Below are 21,849 nucleotides of genomic sequence, written 5' to 3' on the forward strand. Positions count from 1 at the left end.
TCGATATGGAGTTAACCCATGTGTTCTCCTGCCCAATGCCCTCTGGAAAATGGATGTCACCCATTACAACTCCTTTGGTAATCTTAAGTGTGTCCATGTCTTGTTGACACCTACTCCTCCTTTCTTTTTGCCATTGCTCAAGCCGGTGAAAAGGCCTCACACGCCATTAAGGCAGTCAAATCAGCAATGCTGGTAATGGGAGTGCCATGGACCCTAAAAACTGATAATGGGACAGCTTACACCTCTCTACAATTCCAATCATTCCTGTCAACATGGAAAATTAGCCACTCCCTTGGCATCCCTTATAATCCTCAGGGACAAGCCATTGTGGAGCAGGCAAATAGGACCCTCAAAGAAACATTACAAAAACTTGCTACCCCTGAGTCTAAAAGGGACCCACACCTGGCTCTAATTGAAGCTCTATTCAGCATTAATTTCCTGTCCTTCAATAAAAATGGGTTGAGCCCAGCTCCTTCAATAAAAATGGGTTGAGCCCAGCCTACAAACACTGGGCTACCATACCTAGGCCTACACCCCTGCCACCAGTGAGATGGAAGGATGCCTTAACATGTCAATGGCAACAGCGCACCCCCTTGTTAAAAGAGGGAGAGGCTATGCTTGTGTATTTCCTCAGACAGAAACAAAGCCAGTATGGGTTCCAGCGAGAGATGTGAGACCAGCAACCGATCAACAGGACCCCCAGGACCCAGAGACCTCGCTGCTATCTGGATAATTGGTTTGCTCTTCCCTGCCCCTGCCACGGCCCATGATCTCGGGCCTTTGGTCCCCTTCCTGCCTATACTCTTGCCCTTATCACTTCACTCCCCAGCCTACCCCACCCTCTATTCAACTAATTCTATGCTTGGCCTCCCCACCATGGACCCAGTTACTTCCTGGGAATCACTCAATGGCTCCTGGCCCCTAAATAACTCTCTATGCTTCACTACCAACAACGTATCCTCATGCATTGGGCTGTTCAACCTGACTGTCCAAGATTATGCTGGCAGTGCCTCTAATCTAAAAGCACTGTTTGACCCGTCTTGGATCGTCACTTACCTACTCCTGACAGGCATAATTATTCTTTTCCTTCTACTTCTTAAATGCCTTGTTCTTCATTCCCACAGTCAGAAAAAATTCAATCGCTCAGTGTATCAGGTCCTCAGAGCACTACACGAAGATGATTTCAACCCACCCTATGCAGCTGACAGACTTGGCTTGCACAAATGTACGAGGCCTCCTACAGATAATTCCCCACCTCGATTGATCCCCTGGGACAATACTCCTTGGAGGGCTGGTAGCCAATGACAGGTAAGCTCCTGTTGGGCTGAATCAACCTAAGCCAGGACATGGACGTGTATGCCTATGCCTTAATGATGGGTAAGGTTCATGCCAGAATAGGACAACCTAAGACAGGCACAGTCCAGGATCCTGGGGTCATCCCAAGGCGGAGCTGCCTACAGGCTCTCGCTGGACAGTCATTTTTAAAGAAAAACGGTGGAAATGTAGCAGGAAGCCTCCAAAGATGGCGCGGACCCAGAGCCCTGGGATTCAGCGAGAATTCACTTCACTTCTTGGTCCTCAAATAGCCTGCCAAAAGGAGCCCACACCTTCATACCCTGCTTGGGAGCCCAGTGACTGCTGACAGACTGCATGGTGCAGACCAATCAGAAAACAATACGCTGACTAAAGGGACTTGGGGGTGGAGAAAAGGGAAATATAAGGCCTGCCCCTCCTGCATTAAACGAGCCTGCAGCACCTTGTCTAGTGCTTGCTTCTACCCGACTCCCGGGGTCTGTGTGTCATGACTCTAAGCCTCTTGCCCCCCCCAATCGTTAGGGGACCCGATCCAGGTCAGGGTCTTCACAGCTGGCCTGAGGAGAACCCGCAACCCCTCCTTCCTTCCCTCCTTCCTCCCTTCCTTCCTTCCTTCCTTCCTTCCTTTTGTGTGTGGTGTATGTACATGTTTGTGTGGGTGTATGCATGTGTACGCATGCATCTGGAGGTCAGAAGTCAGTATCAGGTGTCTTCCTCTATCTCTCTTCACTTGAGGCAGGTTCTTCTTTTGAGGCAGGGTCCCTTACTGAATCTGGAGCTCACTGATTTGCTAGACAGACCGGCCAGAGAGTTTCAGAGATCTGCTTGTCTCTGCCCCTAAGTCCCCAGCACTGGGATCACTGGCATGCATGCTGTGCCCGGCTTTTCCTCTGGTTCTGAGTATCTGAATCCAGGTCCTCCTCTCTCTTGGCAAGCACTTTACCCACTGAGACATCTCCCCAGCTCCTGATCACTTTTCATTTGTTAAAAGGTCAGTTTCCAAATCAACTTGGTGACTTGGGAGCCTTGAGTGAGCTCCATGGACTTCTAGCTCCATGCCTGGGGGGAAGTTGGGGTTGAAGTCATGAGGGAGCCTGCTGGCATCACCAGCTGCTAGAAAGGGGCTTAGAAAGCCGCTTTCTTTGGGTCCTTGTGAACACTTACGGTGCAACTAAACAAGCCACTTGGGGTCTATGCCAGCAGATGACTGGTCATTATTCATGTAACAAGCACTTACTGGGCACTTACTGTGTGCCAACTTCTGCCTTTGGGTATGGTGTTCAGCAATGACATCTGTCTTTCTGGTAAGGACCCCAGACCCTCCTTGAGGGAGAGGCTCCTTCCTTTCATGTGTCTTGGTAGGAGTGACTGTCAATCAAATACCTTGCTCTTCCTGCCCCTCCTCCCCATGCCCTTGTAACCCAGGCTGGTCAACCAAGTGTTCTCAGAGAGTCTGTGTATGGGTTCCAAGATGAAGGGTCTTGCTATCTTTTTCCAGTATAAGAAGCCAGCTTGCTAGAGAACACCAAATTGCAAGGGGGAGCAAAGAGGAGAATTGGCAGTAGAGAGTATTCAGATGACATCATTCAAGCTCCTGGATCCAGCCATGCCTGAAGCTAGTGGGCCTTTAAGTTGTACAATAAGATTAGCTAATACACATCCCTACCTGCTTGCCTATTGTCAGGTGTCCTTGAAGGGGTCCTGACAAATCATGTGTTATTGACTCACAGATAGCAAAAATTATGTTTGCATTTTATTTCCAGTTTAACAACCATGGTGGATTAAACACGATGACAAATACTTTACGGCTTCTTCATCGAGTGGCATCTATTTCTCTTGCCTACTGAGTCCCAGTCAGTCCTGTGACTCACTTCGACAAAGGGCAGTGGAAGAGATGTGAACTCATCTCTGACCAAATTGTCGGGACACTGCATGGCCTCTGTCCTTGCTCTCTGGGAACCCAGGAGACACTTAGTTGGAAAGAGGCCCCGGAGGAGAGACAGCACGCAGCAGGGGGGCTCAACATCCCCTGCATTGGGCTGAGGACTCAGACCTTTGGTGCCTGGTGCTACCCCCTGAGACCATCAGCCTCACTGTGCCCCCAAATTGAGTGCAGCTGTCTTGAGTGGCTAGCCATGGGCAGAGGGCCATTTTGCAAGGCAAGCCATGGGAGCCAGGGGAGTGATTATAAGAAACATTAGATAGTAGTCTTTTTTTTCAAACTCTGTAAACTTGAAACTTGGTTTATGACAAGGAATTCTAATCTCTTAATCATTCTGCACCCTGGTAAGCTTTGTTTAAGGAAAGGCCCTGCTGGTTCCTGAGCCTGATGGCCTGGGGTGCTGGAATGTTTCTCCTTTCATGCTGTCCTAGTTTGTTTCTCCATTGCTGTGACAAAACACTCTGATTAATGCCAACTTGGGGAGGAAAGGGTTTATTCAGCTTACATCTCCCAGGTCACATCTCCCAGGGAGCCCAAGGTAGGAACTCAGGGTAGGAACCTGGAGGCAGGAGCTGAAGCAGAGGCCATGGAGGAACACTGCTTACTGACTTGCTCCCCTGACCCCTGCTCAGCCTGCTTTCTTATCCAACACAGGCCCAACTGCCCAGGGGTGGCCACCACCCACAGTGGGCTGGGCCCTCCCACATCATTCAACAATCAAGAAGGCGCCCCATGGACATGGCCATAGGCCAGTCCAATAGAGGCAATTCCCCAATTGAGGCTCCCTCAACCCAGGTGTGTCAAGTTGACACTAAAGCTATCCAGCATACTTGCTGATTCTTTTAAACTAGCCAACTGGGAAAGACTGTGAAGTCGGACCCCAGCCAATGGGGAAAAGTCACAGTTCTCTTGTGTTAGGGATAAAAGCCTCCCAAGCTTCTGGGTCCTGTGTGTACTTGCTGGATCTGACTGACCACACAGGTCACCCTTTGCAAAAGTAAAAATCTACCTTGCTGAGCTACTTTTGTTTTGTCCGAATGTGCTGGATAGCTTTGCTGTCAACTTGGCATACCTCGGTTGAGGGAGCTTCCATTGGGGAACTGCCTCCATTCGACTGGCTTGTAGCCATGTCTGTGGGCATCTTCTTGATTGATGAGTGATGTGGGAGGGCCCAGCCCACTGTGGGTGGTGCCACCCCTGGGCAGGTGGGCCTGTGTTGCATAAGAAAGCAGGCCGAGCAGGGGCCAGGGGAGCAAGCCAGTAAGCATCGTTCTTTCATGGCCTCTGCTCCAGCTCCTGCCTCCAGGTTCCTGCCCTGAGTTCCTACCTTGGGCTCCCTAATGAACTGTGACCTGGGAGAGGTAAGTCAAATAAACCCTTTCCTCCCCAAGTTGGCATTAATCAGAGTGTTTTGTCACAGCAATGGAGAAACAAACTAGGACACTGAGTGTTCTTTCTGTGGTATTGATGGGGTCCTTGGACCTTGGATTTTATTTCTAATGGTGATAGACAGCTGCTTTGTGGCCACTAGATTTTTGGGGCAGCTTGTTGCAGAGGGATGGACAAGGGACAGCGTCTGCAGGGTGGTTTCTCGCCTCACAGTCTGGCCTCAGGATGCTGGACTCAGAACTGGCTTCTGCCTCCAGCTGGAGAGTTCCAGGCCTATCATCTCAAGTGTCAGAAGAACCCACTGTTCCTGTTCCCCACAGGCCAGTACTGCTTCAGCTGAGGCACTGGTCTGTAAGGAAAGCAAAGTATTGTTGGACTATTCTTTTGATAGGGCCTCGGGTAGCTCAGGTTGGCCTTGAATTCACTATGTATTCTAGGATGACCTTGAACTTCTAATCCTCTTACATCCTCCTCCTGAGTGCTAGGATTACAAGCATGCTCTACCACCACACCTGGCTTATGCAGTGCTGGGACTGGCCAGGACCTCGTGCATGCTAGGTGATTACTCTGCCAACTGAGTTGAATCTGCTCTTTAAGGACACTTTTCAAGCTGTGGCTAAGTGGGAAGAAATCAAACAGGTTGCTTGGGTCACCTCCTCTGACTTCCATTTGGGTTCCAGCTCTAGGGAATGTGTTCTCCACGCTCGTTTTGCTATCACTTGGGATTAGCTGAGTGTGTGAGGGAAGTCCCAGCTTACAAGTTAGCCAGACCTGGGTGTGAATCCAGCTCTTCTTCTCAACACTGTGTAGACTTGGGCAAGTTACTCAACCTCTCTAAGCTAGTTCCCTAGCAGCAAAGTAAAGGTAATAAAATTGGTCTCAAAGGCTACTATGAGTTAATGAATGTCAAGTTCAGAGGACAGCCTAGCTTGTGGTAGGTGCTCAGTAAAATGGTTGTGGAGATGCTATTATTCGGAACACAATTTTCTATTAAATGAAATGTGGTTTCTTGGACATGGGGCACAGAGAAGAGGCAACAGCAAGCCGCTCCCACCCCCAGTGGCCACTGGATGCTGCAGCCCCAGACCAGACCCCTCCTCACCTTGTCCTGCTGGTCCAGGTCCTGGTCCACATAGATCTCCGTGGGAGGTACTGCCCCAGCAAGTCCCTCTGCCACACAATGTTCGGACAGTTCCACAGCACTGGCCCAAACTACATGAGATCAACATAGAATACAAGTCAGCGAGAGGCATGCCAAGCCCTTTCTTCACATGGTTTTCCTTGAGGGTTACATCACTTTTTGCTTGTTTTTGCTTTGTGAGAAAGGGTTTCATTTATACAGCTTAGGCTGCTTTGAAACTCACCAGGTAGCCCAGGCTGGCTTCAAACTCTCTGAAACCGTCCTGCCTCGGCCTCCTGAGTGCTGAGATCACAGCAAGCTGAGCCACCATGCCTAGTTCTCACATTTACAAGGTCTCTGACTTTATTATTTTTATTTGTGTGTGTGCTTGAGTGTGCGTGCATGTGCGTGAGGCGGCCAGAGGTCAGCATCTGAGGTCTTTATCTATTGCTCTGTCTTATTTTTTTGAGATGGGGTCTCTCACTGAATGTCAAGCTCACTGGGCTAGAGTATACGGCAAACAAGACTCTGGGATCCAACTGTCTCCATTTCCCCCGCACTGGAGTCCAGATGTGCTTCCACACCCGGCTTTCACGTGGGCTCGGGGATCTGAACTCAGGTCCTTATGCTTGGACAGCAGGCACTTTACCTGCTGAACCCGAACCATCTCTCCAGCCCCATCTCTGACTTTAAAAGTACAAAGTAGCTGCAAGCTCTCCCAGACCTGCCTTGATTAAAGCATCTCTCAACTCTCCCCAGAGACTCTTCCTTATCCAGCAGATGGTGACGAACACAGAAGCCCACAACTGACCAATGTGCAGAGAGAAAGAGACCGCAGAGTGATTATCTGTGATTGAACACCTACATCAAACCTCTGCCTATGAAGGCTCAGGGATCATTGCAGAAGAGGTTGGGGGAAAGAGCCAGAGGTGGTGGATGATGACAATGAAACAGAGTTATCCAGACATCTGGAAAGTTCCTCATATGAACTCACAGCCAAGGTGACAGCACGCATTAGTCCCACGCAAGCTCCAACCAGACAAAATCCCAGCACAGACATGGGGAAGTGGGTAAAAACCCCAACCCTACCTGAGGAGCTATTGGAAATCAGTGGCCGCTGGGAGGGGGAGTCAGTCAGTGTGTGGCTCTTGGTAGTTTAACCAGGCTCCATTGGATGAACCCAAACCAAGGGGTAACTGGGGACACAAATCTGACTCTATAGCCCTTAATATATAATAGAGTACAGGAAATCTGGTGAGGGGTTCGGGGGAGGTGCAGAGAGGGGAGGGGATCTAAATATGATTAAAATATATTGTATAAAATTTGCAAAAATTGCCGGGTGTGATGGTACATGCCTTTAATCCCAGCACGTGGGAGGCAGAGGCAGGTGATCTCTGTGAGTTCAAGGCCAGCCTGGTCTACATATTGAGTTCTAGGCCAGCTGGGGCTACAGGGAGACCCTGTCTCAAAAAAGACCAAAATAAATTGCAAAAATTCATTAAAAAGGAAAAAAATATTAAAATTAAAAATTGAAATAAACAAAAGTACACAGCAGTGTGTACCCGGAGAAGCTATGACGTTACCAGGGAGGGACCTCATGGGAGGATCCACTCACTCCTCAGCACTAAAAGTTCTGTCAGACACTGAGGCATCTCCCTTCTGTGCTGCACAAGGATCTGCTGAGTGCCTGTTACAGAGAGCTGTTGTGAGATTAAGTGAAATACAGTGTAAAACAGGGGGAGCTAATCTTAACCCTGTTACTCAATGTATAGCCCAGGCTAGCCTCCTGCCTGAGCCTCCTGAGTGCTAAAATTACAGATAATGCTTTAAAAAAAAACTTAAAAAATTTTTTTTTAATTTCATGTGTATGTGTGTATTGCCTGCATGTAGGTAAGTGTACCTGTGTTGTACAATGCCCGAGGAGGTCAGAAGAGGCTGGTGGATGCCCTGGGACTGGAGTTATGGACAGTTGTTAGTTGCCGTGTGGGTGCTGGGATTTGAACCCGGGTCTTCTGCAAGAACAACCAGTGTTCTCAACCACTGAGCCATCTCTCCAGCCCCAAATAATGCTTTTTAAAAAATAAAGTTTTATTGGAACACAACTGTAATCATTCATTCATAGACCCCCTATGACTGCTTTTTGTGTTACAAAGACAGAACTGAATACTTTCAACATAGGCCATGTGACCCACAAAACCTATTTGTCATCTGTATCTATGACATTGTGACATAATAGATAGTGGGTCTTAGCTGGGCCTGTAATCCCAGCTACTCAAGGGGCCAAGACAGGAAGACCATAAATTCAAGGCCATCCTGGAGTGCATAGTGAGTTCAAGGCCAGCCTAGGAAACTTAGTGAGACCTTGTCTCAAATTTTTAAGAAAGTAATAGAGGACTGGGGATGAAGCTCAGTGGTAGAGCCCTTGCCTAGCATGTGTGTCTTAGTCTGTTTCTTCATTGCTGTGACAAAACACTCTGACCATTACCAACTTGGGGAGGAAAGGGTTTATTCAGCTTACATCTCCCAGGTCACAGTTCATCAGGGAGCCCAAGGTAGGAACTCAGGGCAGGAACCTGGAAGCGGGAGCTGGAGCATAGGCCATGGAGGAACGCTGCTTACTGGCTTGCTCCCTTGGCCCCTGCTCAGCCTGCTTTCTTATGCAACACAGGCCCACCTGCCCAGGGGTGGTACCACCCACAGTGGGCTGGGCCCTCCCACATCACTCATCAAGAAGATGCCCCTCAGACATGCCACAGGCCAGTCCAATAGAGGCAATTTCCCGACTGAGGCTCCCTCAACCCAGGTGTGTCAAGTTGACACTAAAGCTATCCAGCACAATGTGCAAAGCCCTGGATTCAATTTCAAGCATCCCAACCCCATACAAATAAATATTCTTTACCCTCTTTCCTGACACATAACTCAAGAAGTTCTCAGAATCTCCAGAGAGCTTAGTGATGGCTAGGGCCCCTGGGTAGGGAAAAAGGCTGTGGTTTGAATTGATCAGTGATGGCCAGCGATTTCATCTCCTACGCATGTGCAGTAAAGTGGCCACAGGTTCCCTAGAGTTTGGGTTTGGGGGCTTCCAGGCCACCCAGCAAGTGGAGGTGCCTGGAGGGTAGGACACCCAGACAGGGCACAGAAACCCAATATCCTTCAGAGGTTGTCCTGTGGACCCCTCCATCTGGCTGTGCATTTGTGTCTTTAAAATATTCCTTGCAATATGGGGCCGGTGAGACGCTTAATAGGTAAAGGCGCTCACTGCCAAGTCTGACAGTGTGTTTGATCCCTGGGACCCATGTAGTGAAATGAGAGAACCAACTCCAGGAAGTTGTTCTCTAACATGAGCACGTGAGTGTACACACACACACACACACACACACACACACACACGTGTACGCACGCACACACACTAATCTAAATGAATGTATGGTAACAAACTTTAAAGATTCCTTGTAATAAGTCTGCAATGGTGCAGTGTTCCTCTGAACTCTAGTGCCACTCCCACAAATGATCAGATCTGAGAAGCTAGTGGGAACCCCAGTTCACAGCGGGTTAGTTGAAACTGCCTGAAGTGGGCCTCATGACTGGCATTTGCAGGGAGCTTGTGTGGAGAGACTTGGGGGACAGAGGAGCCCTCCACCCATGGGGTCTGGTGCTCACTCTGGATAGACAGTGTTGGGACACTGAGTCACAGGCCACCAGTTGGTGCTGGGGGCTATGATTTGGATCTTGAATGTCTGTCAAAGGCTCGTGTAATGAAGCCCCAGTCTGTGGTTCTGTGAGGGAAGTGGTGGAAATTTCCAGAGTGGGAGCTGGGGGGAAGGAAGTTAGTCACCAGGGGCATGCCCAGGAAGGGGAAACTGGTTTCTGGTTCCTTCCTCTTTCTCTCTCTCTGCTTTCTGGGTGCCAGGATGTGGGCAGCTTTGCACCCCGCCCCCAATCCCAGCCACTGAGATGCTGTCCTACCATATGCCTAAAGCAATGGAGCCAAGAACCAAGGACTGAGCCTCTAAAACCATGAGCCAAGAGAAACTTTTCTTCTTTTTCAGTTTCCTGTCTTAGGTAATTTGTCACAGTACAGAAAGCCGACACAGTGGATGGGGGCACACCCACACATTTTGGTGAGCAATGTTGTGAGAGTAGAGAGGAGAAAACATTTTTGTTCCTTTTTTCCCCTTCTATATGGGCTCTTTATAGAAAAAGTTTGCACAGCCTAGGTAAAGCATTTAGTACTATGTTAGCCATTTTATTGATGGTGGATCAAAGTAACCCTAGCATGTGAGTGTTCATATCTGTACAACATTCTTATTACCCGTAGTGTTACAGCTCGTTTCACAACTGCACCAAACATCGATAGCCCTGTGCACAACTACAGCAAACTTATTCACAGCCCATTGCACAAGCGTACCAAAACATATTTAGCCAGGATCCAACTGACAGATGTTGAATCAGTCCTTATTTTTTCCCTTATCCCCACGCCACCCCCTCATTACAAGTTTCTGCAGTATTATTCTTGAAATTCCCAGCAGGTGAGCATCAACAGGGAATAATATTTATTTTTGACATAGAAACTTGTGAAGAGATTTCTGTAATTCTGCCTTTGAGGTTGGCACGGCTATGAGAGGTACATTTTAAATTCCCTTCCGACTGCAAAGACCGGCCAGTCCTCACACAGGCTTGTAGTCCTGTGAAGTGAGGCACTGAACCAATTGTTTTGAAATGTAATGAAATTTCCATGAATCTTTTTTAGTATTTTATTTTTATTTTTTAATGAGTATCAGTGTATTGCCTGCATGTGTGGAAGTGCACCCATGTCATGCAATGCCCATGGGGGTCAGAAGAGGGTGTCAATTTCCCCTGGAACTGGAGTTATGGACAGTTGTTAACCACCATGTGGATGCTGAGAATTGAACCCAGGTCCTCTGCAAGGATAGCCAGGGCTCTTAAACCACTGAGCTATCTCTCCAGTCCCAATATTTGTGAATCTTAATATTAGCAATTAAGAAAGTCCTCACCACCCATTTGAGGTTGCTTACTCATTGGGATTCTGTATTTTTCTACATTTTAGAGCCAATGATCTTCCCCCAGGTCTCACATGTTAGTTGATCCAGAACTGCTCAATTGGACACAGGTGATGACCTTGGGGACCGGGAGAGGCACAGCTTTGAACACTGAGTGGCTGGCACAGGTCTTGGTGTATCCTGGGACACAGGGAGAAGGGGGGAGGGTCTGGACTCCCACCAGGTTCACCAGGTACTGGAACAGGCCAGGCTCACAGAACATTCCTGATCCTTCTTTGCTTTGTGTGTGTGTTCCTGTAAGTGTACGTGTGGATGGAGGTGCGTGTCTGTGTACGCATGTGCATGTGAGGTCAGAGGTCAACCTTGGCTGCCCTTCCTCAAGCACTGTCCACCTTGGGATTTGTTGTTGTTTGTTTTGAGACAGTTTCTTCCTGGGTTGGGACTCCCCAGGTAGACTAGGCTGGCTTACTGGTGAGCCCCTGGGACCTGCCTGTCTCTGCCCCCACCAGCCTTTTTTTTTTTTTTTTTTTTTTTTTTTTTTTAACATGGGCTCTGGGAGATCAAACTCAGATCCTCATGTCATGTTTACGAGGCAAGCACTTTACTGACGGAGCCGTCTCCCCAGTCCCTCTGGGTCCAACTTTCTAATGCACTGAGCTTCATGTACTTTTTACACACGTAGTAAAACAAGCTGACAAGACAGAATTCTTCCAAAGAGGACAGGAATTTTTCTTTTCTTTTCTTTTCTTTTCTTTTTTCTTTTCTTTTCTTTTCTTTCTTTCTTTCTTTCTTTCTTTCTTTCTTTCTTTACAGATGGTTGTTAGCTGCCATGTGGGTTCTGGGAATTGAACTCAGGTCCTTTGCAAGGGCCAGTCCTCTTAACTGCTGAGTCATCTCTCTAGCCCCTGTTTGTTTGTTTGTTTGTTTGTTTACTTCCTTTCTTTTATTTTTTTGAGGCAGGGTCTTCCTATAGCCTCAGCTGGCCCAGAACTCACTCTGTAGACCAGGCTGGCCTTGAACTCACAGAGATCCGCCTGCCTCTGCCTTCTGAGTGCTGGGACTAAAGGCGGGCACCACCACGCCTAGCGATATCATGTATTCTTTTTCTTCCAGGTTGACCTGCATTTCCTCTAAGTCTTGTTCAGTTTCTATCTACATTTAAGTTTTTGGTTCAGCTGGAGTCTGTCTGGGCATTGGCCTGCCATACAATCTGACCTCCTAACCCCAAGGGGATGATTTTAGTTTATTTATTATTGTTATTATTTGTTACTTTTGGTTTTTTTGAAACAGAGTCTCAAGCATCCTGGAGCGGCCTCACACTCTCTAGGTAGCCATGGAACAACCTTAGGTTTCCAGTCCTCCTGGCTCCACCACCCCAGTGCTGGGATTATAGGTGTGAGCCACCACTCCTGGGTTATGCAGTGCTGGGGATCAAACCCCAGACATGGTGCATGCTAGGCTAGTACTCTACTGAGCAACACCCCCAGCCTTTCCCCATTTTTTAAAAATTAAAAAAGGGACTGGAGAGATGGCTCAGCAGTTAAGAGCATGTGCTATTCTGGCAGAGAAGCCGGGTTCCCAACACCAGGTGGTTCACAACAACATGTAACTCCAGCCATGCGATCCAATGCCCTCTTCTGGCATCCATGGGCACCTGCATGTATGTGGTGCACATAAGCTCACACAGGTACCACATATGCATACACAAAAATAAATATTTTAAATTAATTCTTTGCATTTTAATGTAACGTGTGTGTGGTGTGTGTGTGGTGTGTGCGTGTGTGGTGTGTGCGTGCGTGTGTGGTGTGTGTGTGCGTGTGTGGTGTGTGTGCATGTGTGTGTAGTGTGTGTGTGGTGTGTGTGTGGTGTGTGGGTGGTGTGTGGTGTGTGTGTGTGGTGCGTGTGGTGTGTGTGGTGTGTGTGCATGTGTGTGTAGTGTGTGTGTGGTGTGTGTGTGGTGTGTGGGTGGTGTGTGGTGTGTGTGTGTGGTGCGTGTGGTGTGTGTGGTGTGTGTGCATGTGTGTGTAGTGTGTGTGTGGTGTGTGTGTGGTGTGTGGGTGGTGTGTGGTGTGTGTGTGTGGTGCGTGTGGTGTGTGTGGTGTGTGTGCATGTGTGTGTAGTGTGTGTGTGGTGTGTGTGTGGTGTGTGGGTGGTGTGTGGTGTGTGTGTGTGGTGCGTGTGGTGTGTGTGGTGTGTGTGCATGTGTGTGTAGTGTGTGTGTGGTGTGTGTGTGGTGTGTGGGTGGTGTGTGGTGTGTGTGTGTGGTGCGTGTGGTGTGTGTGGTGTGTGTGCATGTGTGTGTAGTGTGTGTGTGGTGTGTGTGTGGTGTGTGGGTGGTGTGTGGTGTGTGTGTGTGGTGCGTGTGGTGTGTGTGGTGTGTGTGCATGTGTGTGTAGTGTGTGTGTGGTGTGTGTGTGGTGTGTGGGTGGTGTGTGGTGTGTGTGTGTGGTGCGTGTGGTGTGTGTGGTGTGTGTGCATGTGTGTGTAGTGTGTGTGTGGTGTGTGTGTGGTGTGTGGGTGGTGTGTGGTGTGTGTGTGTGGTGCGTGTGGTGTGTGTGGTGTGTGTGCATGTGTGTGTAGTGTGTGTGTGGTGTGTGTGTGGTGTGTGTGTGGTGTGTGGTGTGTGTGTGTGGTGTGTGTGGTGTGTGTGGTGTGTGGTGTGTGTGTGTGGTATGTGTGGTGTGTGTGTGGTGTGTGTGTGTGTGGTGTGTGCGTGCGTGTGTGGTGTGTGTGTATGGTGTGTGTGTGCGTGTGTGGTGTGTGTGCATGTGTGTGTAGTGTGTGTGTGGTGTGTGTGTGGTGTGTGGTGTGTGTGTGTGTGGTGCGTGTGGTGTGTGTGGTGTGTGTGCATGTGTGTGTAGTGTGTGTGTGGTGTGTGTGTGGGGGGTGCGTGTGGGGGGTGGGGTGTGTGGGGGGGGGGGTGGGGGGGGGGGGGGGGGGGGGGGGGGGGGGGGGGGGGGGGGGGGGGGGGGGGGGGGGGGGGGGGGGGGGGGGGGGGGGGGGGGGTGGGGGGGGTGTGGGTGGGGTGTGTGTGGTGTGTGTGTGGTGTGTGTGTGTGTGTTTGTGTGTGTCGGGGGACAACGTATAAGAGTCAGTTCTTCTCTTCCACCATGTGGATCTTGGGAATTAAACTCAGATCATTGGACTTGGTGGGCAAGTGCCTTTTCCCTATTGAGTCATTTTGACAGCCCACCGTTTTGATTTTAGAATTAACTATATGTAATAAAATTAACTATATTCCATTGTTAGAATTAGAGAAAAAAAAAAACCCAAAAAACAGGCCAACCTATCTTCATGGCTTAAAAACATCCTGGAAGCCATCCCCAGAGCCCGGACACATACCTTGCTTGATGACTGGGGACTTGGGGTGCATCCCAAAAGACAACGTCTTTCCACTAGGACTCATAGGCTGCTGTTGGGAGGCAGGTGGGACCGTGGTGCTCCTGGGGAAACTCTGGGACCAGCTTCTTTGCATGGTTGATGGCCGGATGCCCTGGTGGAAGGGGATGTGAGGTGGTATGGATGACTGGTACGGTTGCTGTGTGGTCCGAGGTGGCTGCTGCCTTGGCCAAGGTGCTGGGCCCCTTGCCCAGGGGCAGGAGACCTGTGGGGTAGACAGGGGGCTCAGGAGACGTTGCATTCAGCTGTAATCATCTGCTTTGCTCTGTCCCAGGCACTGTGTTGCAGGCCAAGTCTCAGCCTGTGAGTCTTTCCCCCAAGAAACCATCCTGTATGCTCCCCAGTTTGGGATGGTGGCCCTGTCATAGGTCCCTAGGACACCGTCACAGCTCTGCTTACCTGTGGAGAAATCTCCATGCATTCCTCCATTAACGCATTCGACACTGATAACACTGAGATTGAGTAAGACCGCGTGACTTCTCCCAAGCCATTCACGTGGTGCTGAGCCCTGAGCTGTTGGCATGCCGTCCTTAAGGGCCAGGCCTTTCCTTTTCCCTCATGTACTCCTGCCTCAATCTGCTGCACCCAGAGCAGATGCTAGGCACATACTGGGTGCTCAGGCAGTGCATGAAAGGAATGGTAAGCAGGCCAGCTCCAAGGACTCTCCGCACACACCTTGGTTCTCTCCATGGGTCCCAAGGCCAAGAACCCTGGGGTGGGGGTGGGGACCCTGATTGTGTCATTGGCCTTTATCTTCGACTTGCATTGCACCTCATTCTGGCAGGTGCTTCATAGACATACTGAGCGGCCGTACAGCCTGGGACCCCAGGAAAGTATCTGTGGGTGCCTCAGTGGAGAGCCAGGCAGAATCCTTTCCCCCAGGAGAGGCAATGCGAGGGCAGCTGCCGTGTGATGCTTAGAGAGGCATTTCCCTCATGCCTTGTAGTTAAATGATGACGCGGTTGCCTGCTGCACTGGGCTCTCCTATTCCCACAGCGGCCCCTGGAGGAGTCACCCAGGCTCAGGGAGCACTGGACAGGGCAGAGCTCCAGATCCCCTGGCCTCCCTTTCTCCTCCTTCCCTTCTTCCTCCACTCCCTCTGTCTTTCACCTCCTTCCTTCACATTCACTTTGTTCTCTCTCTCTGTCTTTCTGTCTTTCTGTCTCTCTGTCTCTCTCTCTGTCTCTCTCTGTCTCTGTGTCTGCCTCTCTCTCTCTCTCTCTCTCTCTCTCTCTCTCTCTCTTCTCTCTCCTTAACTCTCTGGACACACACCCAGCACACTTTCCAAGTGGGAAGCCCTCTTGTGACCTTTGTGACAACCACGTTTCCAGGGCTAACATTTCTCTTTCTGAACACTAGAGGGCAGAGCTCATAGTGGGGAGCCTACGGGACTTCTGAAACACAGCACCACTGCCAGAGCTTACTGAGACTCTGCTGGGCTGTCTCCATCAGAGAAAGGCTGTCTGCTGTCCAGGGGCCTGCTGACCTAGTATGAAGATCCTTGGCATCCTCCGAGAGCTGTTAGAGCCAACAAGCAGAAAAGCATCCAGGGAAACTGAACCACCTGGTGACGCTGACCCACTTTGAATTATATTCAAGAACAGGATGTGGCTGTGTTCTGCTCAGTGCTGGGTTTTCCTAGACTTTTCCTACCGGTTCAATAGATGCTTATTGAACACATGGGCTGAACACACCTCAGGCCATCCAACTGCAAGTGATGGCAGAGGCTACGTCCCAGCTGATAGGCAGGACCCGCTCTGCCTCCCTCCCGGGTCCTGGGCAATCTCCCTCTCTCAATTTTGTGGGTAGGGCTAAGCAACCAGTCAATCACATCTCCTGACCATAGTGTTTGGTTCAGAGGTGGAGCATGTGATCTAATCAGGGCCTAGGAGACTAGGTTGCCTATAGGATCCAGGGCTATAGCTTACTCTCTGGGCCTGAGGATGTAACACCTTTTGAGGGAGGGGGGCCTAGGAAGGAGGGGAAACAGGGCTCTTGAAATTGTAAACAAACAAAACTCCCAGAACAGGGTTTGTAATTCTAGACCTTGGGAGGCTGAGGCTGTAAGTTTGAGGGCTAATCAGGGAGACCCTGACTCAGAAACAATAGCTAAGAGTCAGAGGTCAGGGAAGACCTCAGCAAAACTGTGTTCTGGACATGAAAAGACCACTGAACCACTGTGGGGCCTACACAAGATCTGCACAAGATCAAGCCAGTTAAGGTCCCAGACTGAAGTGGGAGGGTTCACCAGCCCCCACCTCTAACTGAGGACCTATGGACAGCTGATGGCTTCTGGGGGAGGGAGGGTCAGTTTTCTTTAAGGGCGTGGCTCCCGATAGGTCAGACATGCTTCACTGGTCAGCTCCACACCTTGGAATATGTGAGCAGCACAAACTGGAGTTGATATTAAAGTTGTGGGGTGGTAGGAGATGGGGGTGGATCCGGGAGGAGTTGGGGTGAAATGGGGTGCATATGACCAAAATGTATTGTATAAAGTTCTCAAAGACTTAATAAAATGTTAAATAAAAAATATCTGGGGCTGGAGAGACGGCTCAGTGGCTCATAGCACTGGGTGTTCTTGCAGAGGACTCAGGTTCAGATCCTAGCACCCACATGGCGGCTAACAGTCATCCATAACTCCAGTTCCAGGGGATCCAACGCTCTTTTCTGACCACCTCAGGCATTGCATGACACAGGTGCACTTACATAAATGTAGGCAATATACTCATATATATAAAATTAAAATAATAAAATATTAAAAAAAACAGTAACAAGAAAACAATGTAACTGGGCATGGTGGCACACCTCTTTAATTCTAGCACTCAGGAGACAGAGGCAGGTGGATCTCTGTGAGATTGAGGCCAACTTGGTCTATATAGCGAGTTCCATGTCAGTTGGGGCTACAGGGAGACCCTGTCTGAACCCCCCACCCCCCCAAAAAGTCTTAAGTATACAGATGAGTAGTGTTAAGTGAAGCATTCAAGTCGGCATGAACTATGTCTCAAGATCTTCCAAACCTGAAGCTGTGTCCCCATTCACTAACTCCCTTCCCCTTGCTCTGAGCCCTGGAAATCACTGTCCTCCTGTCTCTTTGATTGCTCTGGGCACCTCATATAAACAGAGTCCTTTTGTGACTGGCTTATTTCTCTTAGCATAATGTCATCAAGATTTGTCCTGTTGTAGCAGGTGTCTGTGACTCGGGGCAGAGGGCGGCGCTTTGTGTTTCTGTTATAAGAACATAGACAGGAATCTGCACATGGACATTCTAAACAGCCCAGCACACACACTGTAACGATATGTAGTTCTTCTGAGTGTACTTTTAACCTATATATGACAAAGATGGCACCTTAGGGGGATGAGACTCAGTGGTCTTGGGAATATGCAACTCCACCCGAGAGAGGGGGGGGAGAAAATATGACTAGAGGGTCAAGACTAAACTTTGGGATGGATGACTGCCTTTGTCCCTTTTTTTAAAATTGTGTGGCCGGGCATCGTGGCACACGCCTTTAATCCCAGCATTGGGAGGCAGAGGCAGATGGATCTCTGTGAGTTCAAGGCCAGCCTGGTCTACATAGTGAGTTCTAGGACAGTTGGGGCTACAGGAAGACCCTGTCTCAAAAGACCAAAAAAAAAATTATGTGTGTGGTATATGCATGTGTGCATATGTGTGCGTGCATGTTTGCTTGTGTGAATATGAGTGGAGGCCAGAGGTTGATGTGAAAATGCTCTCCTTAGTTACTTCTCCATTTTATCTATCTATCTATCTATCTATCTATCTATCTATCTATCTATCTATCTATCTATCTATCTATCTGTCTGTCTATCTATCATCTATCTATCAATCATACATCTATGATCTCACTATGTAGACAAGGCTATCCTCCCACTTGCTATGCAGGCCAGGCTGTCCCTCAAGCTCATAGTAATCCTCCTTCTTTAGTATCCCCAGTTCTGGAATAACAGGAATGAACTCCCATGCCTGATTTAAACCTCTATTCTTTAAAGTTATCTAGTCACAAATATTTTATTATAGCAGATGAAAATGAATTGAGACTTTGGTGCCATACAGAGTTCAAGGGAAGGGTGCTCTAGGTCCTTTTATTTTGAGACAAAGTCTCTCACTGAAGCTTGCCATTTTGGCTAGACTGGCCAGTCAGAGAGCCCCCAGGATCCATCTGTCTACACCCCACTCCCTCAGTGCTCGGATTACAGACACACCGGCTACACCTGGCTTCTGTGTGGTTGTTGGGGATTCACACTCAGGTCTTCATGTTGGTTTCACTCACTGAGCCATCTCCCCAGCTCTCTTTGCTATGATTCCCTATAAAGTACACCAGCTGGAGATGGACTAGGGAAGTTAGATCTCTTGGGACATTAGTCCTCTGACTTCCTAGATTGGTGGCTCTCTGAATAAAGCATAGCTGGAAAATATAATTCCTGGGGCTGGAGAGAAGGCTCAGTGATTAAGAGCACTGGCTGCTCTTGCAGAGGACCTGGATTTGGTTATCAGAACCCACATAGTGGCTAACAACCATCCATCACTCCAGTTCCAGGGGATCTGACACTCTCTTCTGGCCTCCATGGACACCTGCATACATGTAGTATATATACATACATACAAGCAAACACTTATACATATAAAATAAAAATTATAAATCTTAAGAAATACAGTTCCTGTTTCTGCTTATTACTGTCTGTGGTGATGGGCAGCACAAACTCTGGAATTCCAGTTACATCTGGATTACCCTCCTGTTTAAGACTGAATAATATTTCATGGGCTTGTGAGATCACATTGTCTATCCAGCTATTGATAGACATTTGCAGTGCATTCAACCTCAGCTACAGTGTGAGGTTCTGTGGATAGGGATACACAGACAGAGGAGCTGGTTTGGGGGTCTGACCTTGAAATTGCTTGTACAGGATGTTGGTCAAAGTTGGTTCCACTTGCAGCACACAGTGCCTGGTGGCAGAGTCTCTAAAGGGGGAGGCAGGCCATGTGTAAATGTAGCCAGGACTGCAATAGGCTCTTTGGGGTCAAGGTTTGTTGATTTACGATGGCTTTAGTTGGAATGTTAGAGTTGGGTTTCTAGTCTTTTGTTGCTGTTGTTTTTGTTTTTGGAGACAATGTTTCCCACTAGCTTCAGGCTGGCCTGGATCTCACAGAGATCCACCTGCCTCTCCCTTGCAAGTGCTGGGACTAAAGGAATATACCACCATGCCTGGCAGGGGTTTCTATTCTGAGTGCCCCTGCTATGTCTTAGGCAAGTCAAGGGTTTCTCAAAAACTGCTGTTCGTCAAGAAAAAGACTCATTAAAGGAAGTCCCTGGCTGTGCTCACATTAATCTGTGCTGTGTGTGGAGCCTGGGGTCAAGGTCAGTTATCAACAAGTCTGCTTTTAGAAATTTTAGTTTTAAAATATATTCTAATGCCTTCTGATTTTGTTACTTTTCTCATTGCTGTACCAGAGTGCCTGTCAGAAGCAATGTAAGGAAGGGTTCGTTTTGGCTTGCAGTTTTAGGGGGTACAGTCCATCATCGAGGGGAAGGCATGGTGATGGGAGCTCGAGGTGACTGGTCCCATCGTGTCCAGGAAGCAGAGATTGGTGAATGCTGGTGCTCAGCTCACTTTCTCCTTTTTCATTCAAGCTGGAACCCCAGCCTACTGGGAGGATGCCACCCCTGTTCAGAGTGAGTTTTTCTACCTCAGCTGAACTTTGCTAGAAAAATCCTCATAGACATGAGCAGAGGTGTGGACCCTCTGAAACTGTGAGTCAAAACAAACTTTTCCTACATTAAGTTGTTTTTCTCAGGTATTTGGTCATGGCCACCAGCTTCTGTATTCCATCCACTTGGGACAAACACCAGTCAATGATTTGTTTCAGAAATCGCAATGTATTTCCCACAGTATCCACTCTGTCTTTGTGTTATTACCCCACTACCTGCTTTCACCCTTGCTGAGGCTGAGGGGTGAGGGATAGATGTTATAGAACATTGATGTGGTTTACACACAGACCTTTTCAGGACCTGCACCTTCTTCAGGAAGCCCTGGAAGATATGCATGCAACAGCATCAGTGTGGCTCTTGACCTTGAAGGGTTTGCCATGTTCTAAGTTGTTTGCAATTGTTATTACTGCTACAAGTGAATCACCTCAGAGAGAAGGCATATATGTGCCAGACACTGCTGTGTCCTTCATGTCTGTGGGTTCATCTCATCACCAGAAAGTGCTGAGGAAGGATTTGTATATCAATTTTTTGGATTAAGACACCGCAACTCAGTAGGTGACTTGCCCAACATCCTGCAGCTAGGAAGTGAGGATGCTGTGAGACCCCAATCTGTGCTCTTATAGCACCTAGGTTACCTGAAGTGATGGTTCACATCTGTGTGCCATACTCGTAAAAGAATCCTAGACTTAATGAAGAATAAAAAAAATGAAAGTGGGAAATACTATGAACCCCAAAGATGTTGCCTGGGCTCCTTGTGAGCAGGTTTTCCAGACATGCCTATGACTTCCTCTAGAATGTTTATCACATGATCTGGGATATGAAATGTCTCCCCAAAAGGGTCATGTGTTGAAGGCATGGTTCCTGATTGAAAGTGCTACTGAGGGAGTGGTTCATGGGGGTGTCAACCTAATCAACTGATTAACTCATGGATGAGTTCATAGATAAATGGGCTATTAGGAGATGAGACCCAGTGAAAAGGAATGGGTCACTGGGGGTGTGATTTTTGGGCTTTATCTTGTTCCTGAATCTCTCTCTCTCTCTCTCTCTCTCTCTCTCTCTCTCTCTCTCTCTTTCTCCCCCCCCTTCCTGGCCACCATGAAGTGAGCACCTTGGCTCCATCATGTCTTATCTGCCATGATGTTCGGTTTTGCCTCAGGCTCAGAGCAATAGCTCCAGATGACCACAGACTGAACCCTGTGAAAATGTGAACCAAAATAAATGTTTCCTCCTTTAATTTGTTTTTCTTGGGTCTTGTCACAGCAATGGATGGATAACAAGGAACAAGGTACCAGGAGTGGGGTTATCACTATGCATATAATATTTATGTGGTTGAGAAGCCTTTGGAACTGGCTTACAGAAGCAGACAAGAAAAGCTTATAATGATGTAAGTGGAGCTTAGAGAGTCATTCTGATGTGAACTCAGAAGACCAGAATGCTGGTGGGACTAAAGACAGTGAAGACTTTGCTCATGGGGTTTCAGATGGGAAGGAGGACTCAGTTGGGAACAGGAACACAGGGCATACATGCTGTATTCCAGTAACAAACTTCTCTTCGTTTTATGGATGCCCTGAGATATGTGGGAGGCTGAATTTAAAGGAGACAGACTAATCGATCGGACAAAGGAAATTTCAGGTAGCAAAGTGTTGTGATATGGGTATCACTGACGGCTTTAAGACAAATTTGCAGTGAAAATCAGAAGCAAAAAGCACCACAGAAGAATTCAAAAGATGGACATTTTGTTCAGAAAAGGAGTATGTTTAAAGCTGGGACCAAGGAAGGCTTGGTTGCTGAAGAGATGAGCAAAGAGATGACTGAAAAGAAGTGAAGTACTACATAGGACAGAGAAGAGTCTGGGAGGCGACCCAGGAACTGGTCAGACCCACTTATCACAGACTTAAGTGTATAAAGGAGAGGGGATTTACCACTGATGAGCTTACAACT

The 21,849-nt window shown here is 48.4% G+C and overlaps 1 protein-coding gene across 1 annotated transcript in view; it reads right to left on the bottom strand.

The window, feature by feature from the left end:
- Positions 1 to 21,849, bottom strand: part of Fhad1 (forkhead associated phosphopeptide binding domain 1) — a 160,421-nt gene that overhangs the window by 115,631 nt on the left and 22,941 nt on the right. Inside the window, exons 4-5 of the mRNA XM_008822681.1 lie at positions 14,129 to 14,390; positions 5,748 to 5,857 (exon numbers count right to left, since the gene is read on the bottom strand). Of these exons, the coding sequence (XP_008820903.1) occupies positions 5,748 to 5,857; positions 14,129 to 14,390 (372 nt within the window). The remainder of the gene's footprint in view (positions 1 to 5,747; positions 5,858 to 14,128; positions 14,391 to 21,849) is intronic.

The sequence above is a fragment of the Nannospalax galili genome, unplaced genomic scaffold (assembly GCF_000622305.1).
Source record: "Nannospalax galili isolate Female #2095 unplaced genomic scaffold, S.galili_v1.0 scaffold548, whole genome shotgun sequence".
Taxonomy (NCBI): Eukaryota; Metazoa; Chordata; class Mammalia; order Rodentia; family Spalacidae; genus Nannospalax; species Nannospalax galili.